This window comes from Pelmatolapia mariae, linkage group LG3_W, assembly GCF_036321145.2.
Source record: "Pelmatolapia mariae isolate MD_Pm_ZW linkage group LG3_W, Pm_UMD_F_2, whole genome shotgun sequence".
Classification (NCBI taxonomy): Eukaryota; Metazoa; Chordata; class Actinopteri; order Cichliformes; family Cichlidae; genus Pelmatolapia; species Pelmatolapia mariae.
Genome location: NC_086229.1, coordinates 55,533,778 through 55,541,722, shown reverse-complemented (window position 1 = coordinate 55,541,722; position 7,945 = coordinate 55,533,778). Strand labels below are relative to the sequence as shown.

Genomic DNA, 7,945 nt, shown 5'->3' with positions numbered 1-7,945 from the left:
AGTTAACTCATAAAATGTGTCCGTCATAATAACGTTACAGGCTATGCTAGGCTTTGGCCCACATCAGTCTAAAATTGTATGTAACCATGAATAACGTGTTTTGGAAACTAACTGCACAACAGGCAGCACTATTAGTTATCTCAGTCTCAGAGCAGCATTTCTAATTTTGATTGAAACTGTCAGAGAAAACGGCAGCCTCGAGCAAGCCAGGATATTAGTTTAAAGAGGCTGTTAAAATTATATGTCTAAAATTGGCTAAGGTGAACAATGACTGAAATGAGATTAAACAATGCTGCTGTATGCCAGGAGAGACTGGACAGTATAGATGTAAAACCAATATGCCAGCAGTTTATCTCAGTTAACGAGAGGAGAAGGCATGTGTTTGGCTCCTTCACATACTGGACATTGAGTTGTTGTGTGGGACACCAGTAGTCCATGTCTGTTGCTGTAACAGTAGTTCATGTTTAGAATAAAAAATCCCAGCTCACTGATTTGATCGGGGCAATAGTGCCTAAAATGTTGCATCATTTTGCTGAGAGATCTTTTACTTTGTGGTAATCTTAGATGAGTAGTTTTATGGACAAGAACCACCAGGTCATTCAGTGTTCCCTTAGTGCTAATGTGTAAGAGATGCTGGTGTACTATAACCAAACTAATGTTGTTAAGTCCTTAAAGTCATATTCTTTTATTGTCATGACTCTATTTTTATTTTTGTATGATACCTGATTTATATGGAATATGGCTGAAGTAAACTAAAGCCTAAAATACTTAGTCATTTGTTTAATAGTAATTTAACATTATATAATTCAGATATAAAACTATGAATTGTAATTTTAAATGATTTAAAAGCATGTAGAATAGCATATGTAGACAAGTATATTTCTCCTTTTTTTTTATCAAGAAGCAAAGACAAAAAGGGGGAAAAAAAGAAAAAAGAAAATATGAAACAGGGCAGGGTTCAGAAGTTGAATCTTCAGGTTTTGTTTTGTTTTGTTTTTTTAGAGGTTGAAAAGTCTACAATGAAGTGTTGAATAAGTAGGACACAGAACCAGTGGGTGCAGGTAAATACACAAGACGTGTAACACAGAAAACATGCTTGGCTGAAAGCTTTAATGCTGCATAAAAGACAGAAAAAAAGTTTACTCTGCAGAGAAAAAGTGCTAAATCAATCCTTTCGCAACACAATCAGTCTACTATTGTTAAAGACAGCTGACTTGTCACTTTGTTCTTCAGATTCGGTGCTACAGGAAAAGGAAAAATGCAATGATGGAAAGTGAAATAAAGAAACTACAGCAAGCAGAATACAAACACCATCATATATGGTGTTTGTGTTGTAAAGGGAATTTCGTTCTTCAGTGTCAGCCCCGGCACGTAAATATTTTCCTGGCACAGATTGATGGCCGACGAACGTGACAGTACTGATCATCCCAACACTTGGAACCTGCAAGGTTCAAAATCAGAAATCAGTAACATACTGCACAAATAAAAAAAAAAACTTAAACAATATTTAACCAAACTTGATTTTTTTAATCACTTAAATTATTCATATATTGTGCTTTCATGTTAAAATTTGTGTTCTGAATTACCGCTATAATTTATCTGCAGACAGTGCTGCCTGCCCCTGCCATTATTTGGCTCTCCTCGGCACCAGTGTCTATAGCGGAAACGGCTCCCATCACTCCACAACCAAACAGCCTCCTAGAAATTGAACAAAGCAGTAGTTCAATTTGGCCAACTAGCAAATCTCAAACAGGGCATATTATTGAAGCTGCTTGTGACTTTTTTTCTGCATTTGCCTCCTTCTGAGATCCTCCATTCACATATTTTGGACATATGTCTTTTCCACTTGTACCTAATCACTTCAACTTGACCTGTCTTTCCATTACAACTGAGTACTACCTAAACATTCGTGGGGTCATCATAGCAATGTGGCCAAAAGTCCTGTGGCATCATTTACACGCAACACAAACACATCAAAACAAAGGAGAATGTCGAGTCGATGGTATACCTCCTGCTTGGTGTATGGATTTTTGTCAGACTCAGGGACCATGGTGTTGGTTTTTGTGCAGCTATTTCCCTGTTTTAGTTTTAGAAATGACTGTTTTAAGTCACTCTAATGATTCACCAAATGGTGCCATTGACTGGCCAGTTTGTGCCATTCAGTCTGTAGTCACCATATTTTCAGAATGACTCAGCTGCTTGAAACCTTGGCTGAACAAGTACTACCAACTAATGGAAAACCCTAAAAACTGAGTTTAGTCAAGTCAAGCTGAATAGGTTGTAATGGAAAAGCGACATATGACATATATGTCGCTTTTCAACGTATGCTGCTCGGTTGTTTGTTAATTGACCCTTGGGGATAAATAAAGTCTTCTGATTCTGATTCAGATTTTATAACAAAACAAAACTGAATTTAAATTAAGATTCATTTGTATAGTGCTAAATCACAACAAGGTTTATCTCAAGGGGCTTTATACCATAAGATAAAGACCCTAAAATAATAAAGAGAAAACCTCAAAACACTTGGTGGCAGCGTGGAGGAAAAACTCCATTAAACACAATGAAACCTTTGTCAGAAACAGGCTCAGGGAGGCAATCTGCTGTGAGCAGTTAGGGACGAGAGGAGGAAAACAGGAGATCAACACATTGTAAGATAAACACTGTAATGATAAACAAAGTACCCCAGATGCATCAGTTCCTCCAATCCAAGTTACGCCTTTGCCATAACGGGCAGTCAGCCTCTGAATCAGATGATACTCTCTGCTGCTGTGCACAGATGCAAGGTTTCCTCCCATGGACAGGCAGTTTCTCTTTAATGAAGAGTGACAGACAGAGCAGAGTTTTTCAAAGTCACATCTGGACTAACATGTAGTCAAGTGTTGAGGACAAAACAAGTAAGGGAAATTTACCTCAGCTGCAGCCCAATTCATGGCTCTTGGAACAAAGAGAAAGCAGCGGCGATAGATCCGAGTCCAACCATAAGGACAGCCCCTGTGACTACATACTGGGGGAAAATAAATAGTTGTATGGGTTTTGTCTCCAGATTATATATGTTTTAGTCATTATTGTTTTTAGTCATGACATGTACAACAACTGGGGAAAAAAAATACTAGCAACATCTTGGGAATTAAACAACAGTTAAGTGATTGGCAGTGTACTGGGCATTCTGACTCCTTCACAGTTGTAGTACATGATTTTATATATGTAAATAAAAGCTTTTTAGTAATTATTAAACATATGATTATAGTTATTACATAAATAACTATCTAAATAGTACATATAAAGAAGTTAAAATCAGGAAAGAAAGTAAATTAAAACAGGACTCTGAACAGTCAGGTTAAACAAAAGTAAGTAGGAATCAGATAAGAGGTTAAATTGCAAAACACAGTCTGTCAATGTAAAAGATAAATATGAATAAAAAGCAAAAATACTAATAATCATAAACTCAATAACCAATACTCAGGTCAGTTGAAAGTTCAGGGACTGCGATGGCAAAAGCATGGTCACCTTTGGATTTAAGTTAAGTTTCTTTACACTGAGAAGAGCTCTGACTGTGAATCAAAGACTGAAAACTGGCTTTATTACACTGCAATACTCACCAGCATCAGTGGACATAGCCATCATCGCACAAAGAAGTGCAGACACAGTCAGTAGCTTCATGGTACTGCTGTGGAAAAACAGAAGACCCAAAATGACTGACAGTTCATTAAATAAAGGATAGATGATAATTTGAGAGTTTGTAGCAGACCTTTTGTAGAATGTCTTCACTCTTTTCTGTAACAGCGAGTAGCTTCAGCCTTCCAGAGTGCAGATGCTAAACAGCTACACCAGTGTTTATATACAGGACGATTATTAATTTACATAGTTGCCAAACCAGGAAATAACACCTTTCTCAACCAAAACAAAAATAATTGCTTCATCCCTAATTCGATTTAATGCTGACTAATTTGACATACACTGATGGTCAGCAGAGTACAAACACAGAACAATGGATAAAACTTTACTGTATCTTATAGGAAAAGTTACTGTTTAAAAATAAACTCTTGTAATTAGTATTTTCAGTATTTCTGAAAATTCCAAACATAGTGTGTTCTCCCTCCTGTTTAATAGTCAAGAATGGATTGTCAGCCTTTGATAATATCATCATGAGTACTTTGGACTGTAGATCGCCACAAAAGAAAGAAAGTCCCTATTTAATGAAATATGAGCATATATACATGTACATGATGATTTTCTAGGCTTAGCAGTGTTATTATAAGAAGGTGTGCCTTTTTGTCATCAGTGTCTTAAACATTCTTCCTCCATTATGATTGCAGTTTTTTATCTGATGTGGTTTGCACCACTTCATCTCACAAAAATGAAGAAAATTACCAAGAATCTTTCTACTTGCTGTTTATTTTAATTTCTTTAAACTAGACGTTGCAGAAAATAACGTTAACATCATTTCTTACACAGCGAAAATGTCATTCATTCTGATTTGCAAGTTTGTATGAAAGACTTCTAACTACTAAAGTTCTCTTATAATGAAGCAATATTACCGCAGAGTAATGCAATATTACATTTTGATATTGTAGATATGTAGATAATAAAACTGAAGAACTTTTTTGTCTCATAACATGACTTGCAGAAATGTCAGAAAGGTCACAAGCAGTTCTCCATCAAGACTAAGGCCTCCGATCATATTCTTCAATCTGTAGAAAGACAAAGTGCTATAAGTGTCACAGGCTGTGGGTAGACCATGTGGAGTGTGTATAGAGGACCCAGGTGCAGACACAGACAAGGAGCCAAAACTAAACTTGAACAAACAGCAAGCCTTTATTTTGGGGCTGAAACTCACAAACGTAAAACAAGGCAAAAATGATGGAAAACCTAAACATACAATGGGAAAACTATAACTAAAACTGTAATGTGATGTGGGGTAGGTAGCACAGACAATGCGACAAAGAACAAAGGAAGACAGAAGACTTAAATACACACATAAGGTGATTAGGGGAAAGGGAGGCACTTGGGAAAACAGCTGACAAATGAAAATAATGACATCACAGGTGAAGAGTAAACTAAACACATTGGCTGTGTCCAAATACAGGGGAACAATGCTTCAATTACCATATTTGGTGGCAATGACATCACAGCGATGTGACGAAGGCTGTACAAATTCGAAGAGTCCTCCAGATGTGCTGACAAATGCGTTCTTGTTTTCCCTGAATTTCAAGGATTGGTCGGCTGTATCCTACCATATTCATTGCGGGCCATACAGGAGATTTTTTTTCTGATAACGATGGTTGTTGAAGCAGGAGAGGAAAAAACTTTTAAATGTAAGTATATGAAAATCTGGTGGTACAAAAGTTAAATTTCTATAACGATTGTATTGTTAAGCTTTCGGCATCTGCATAGACATGTTTTTTTTTTTTTTTTTTAATTAAAATAATCGTAAACTAGCTTGTATGGTGGGTCCTGTGGTTTTTCATGTATTGCCGCTTACATACAGCTAATTTTGGTTTTTGCAAATTACCCTTTTTGTGATATGTTTTGGGACCAAAGACCAAATGGCTCAATTTATTAAAATGAGGAGAAAATGATCGCCTCTTCACTGGGGTGAAGAATTTGGCCACTGTGGCGTGGAGGTACAAAAATAAATCACTTTAAACATCATATTTGAGACAGTTCGGTTTTATTAACCCTCATACTGTACAGAACCTGTGTTGTCCAGACGGTATTCCTCTGGTGTTCTGCTGTGAAAACTTTTGCATTTAGGGATTAACATAATTGCCACAGTTTTCTCTCTTCTCTTATTTGTTGTGTGTGATCAGTACAATTCTGTAGAAGATGGGCCTGCAGGGGAAAGTCACTGCCTTGCAGGCCAGAAAGAAATGGGATCACTTAAAAGAAATACAAAGTACGTATGTGTGTTATCAAGAAGATAATTCTGAAGAACACAAGTAAATAAATGTGCAATAACTAAGAGTTGTTGTGGTGTTTTTATTTCTCTACTGTCATTTTTGATTTCCTCCTCTGCCGTTAGGATTGCAAGTATCCAGGGTCAGGAGAGGGAGTCAGTATGAAGCCAACTGCTGTGCTTAGCCCTGAAGTGTCCTCAGGGATAGAGGAAATTAGGACAGAGGCTAAACCTCATCCATGACCAAAACAAAAGCTATGAGGAAGTGACTCACCCACCCACAACAGGGAGAAAGAGGAAAAGAGACCGGGATGATGAGCTGCTAGACCTCATCAGGGAGGACATGAGCAGCAAAGAGAGGCTGAGGAGAGGAGAGCGAAGGAGAGGATGGACGGACTATTTTCAATTCTTGAAAGACCAGTTCCAAAATGAGTAATGCATTAAGAAATGTATTTATTTGAATATATTTGTTGTTATATGTGTTGCATTAGTTTAAAAGTAAGTTTTATGTTATTAATAAATTGATTACAACAAACAGTAATTGTCACTCTACTCATTTTATTTACAGGTATTTTTAGCATGTATGAACATAATGCTAACTTTGGACTTGACATGCAGACTTGAACGAAGGCTAGAAGGCTGTCCAGTTTCACAGCTGCTCACTTCCATCCTATCCGGCCATCGAAGGATCCTACCTACCTACATGACGTAGGTAGGTAGGATCCTTCGGAGCATTCTTCCCCTGAAGAATGCTCCCAGCCTTTGACCATAGAAACACAAGACCTCTTCAAAATAAAACAGGAAACATAATGAAACAGACACGACAACACGAGCTTGACAACATAAGACATGCAGACATGAAACACATGAAGGGCAAGGGAGACTTAAGCACAGGGTGAGACACAAGGGGAACCTGATAAACCATGAACTATAACTGTAACCTAGGCATGACAGAATGTAACTAGGTAAGCTGAAATGAAACTAGAACACAAATGAATAACACAATACAAAGAAACTCAAAAACACTAGGTCATTCTCAGATATATGTGCCGTGGTTTTATTTTAATGAGTCGCCACATTATCATTCACAAATTTTCTTTGTGTAACCAAAGCCAACATCAACAGCCAACAGGAACAACATAAGCCGGGTTGTCCAGTCATCCTCTTCTTGTTGCTCTTCCTTTGCCTTCCTCGCATCTTAGTTCATCACACCTGGCATGCAAGTGGCCGAGGTAACAAAGATACAACAATACAAAAGAGTTGATTAAATAGGCATTTTTAGAATGTCACATTCTCACTTCAAAGATGTAATTTTTGCCACAAGTGCATAATATGTCCATTATGCCACAACTTGTTTTGTCACTACTTTATTTAATGATCATACGTATTCCAATCAAGTCCATAGTAGATTATTAACTAAATTAATTGGCACATACTTTTTCCATGCTGAACAAAGCACAGTATTGTTCATTAAGCTACACTCCAATAGCAATTAAAGGTAATGAGACACAATTTTTAAACTCTTACATTAATTAATAAATGTTGTCTCAACATGAGCCTTGACTTTTTAACATTAACTATTAACATTAACAGTGCAAAACAGAACATGGCTGTGACATAGAACATTATACATTTTATGATAATGACTGTCAAGGTTCCAAAAAATGGTCCTAATTCAGTAATTTAAACTAAGTGCATATTAACAACAAATAATAAAACATGTCAATCATAAGTTAATTCCATTTTTGTTCCGTAAGATATTCCCAGTATTCAAATCAAGAACAATTGCTGCTGCATTTGGGGATAAAGAGAAAACCTGGCATCCCAGTGCCAGAGGGGTTTACTACTGCTTTACAATAATGGATGCAGAGAAACTGGCAATGTGGTGGAAGAAGCTTGCTGCTGTGATGGATAAAGTGATGATAATGATGAATATAGAAGGAACCAGCTAGAAGGATTCGCTCCTGCTTTTGCCATGATGGATCGACAGAAACTGGCAACTCAGGAAGAGCATGTTTGGAGGCGTGGTCCCACTCCTGAAATTCCAAT

At 37.1% G+C, this 7,945-nt stretch overlaps 1 protein-coding gene across 1 annotated transcript; it reads right to left on the bottom strand.

Annotated features, from left to right (window-relative positions):
- Window positions 1-1,358: 1,358 nt before the first annotated feature.
- On the bottom strand, window positions 1,359-3,660 carry LOC134623785 (ladderlectin-like). The gene is made up of 5 exons (XM_063468805.1): window positions 3,600-3,660; window positions 2,910-3,004; window positions 2,682-2,810; window positions 1,587-1,698; window positions 1,359-1,441 (listed from the first exon to the last, which is right to left on the bottom strand). The coding sequence occupies exons 1-5, from the start codon at window positions 3,658-3,660 to the stop codon at window positions 1,359-1,361; spliced, it is 480 nt and encodes a 159-aa protein (XP_063324875.1).
- Window positions 3,661-7,945: the final 4,285 nt, after the last annotated feature.

Bases quoted from the DNA above. Each gene is read 5' to 3' on its own strand.
- LOC134623785 (XM_063468805.1), bottom strand. From the start codon at position 3,660: ATGAAGCTACTGACTGTGTCTGCACTTCTTTGTGCGATGATGGCTATG. The intron at 1,699-2,681 runs GTACTTTGTTTA...TTCAATTTCTAG, and splicing joins GAGGAACTGATGCATCTGGG to GAGGCTGTTTGGTTGTGGAG. The intron at 1,442-1,586 runs GTAATTCAGAAC...TGAACCTTGCAG, and splicing joins TCTGCAGATAAATTATAGCG to GTTCCAAGTGTTGGGATGAT.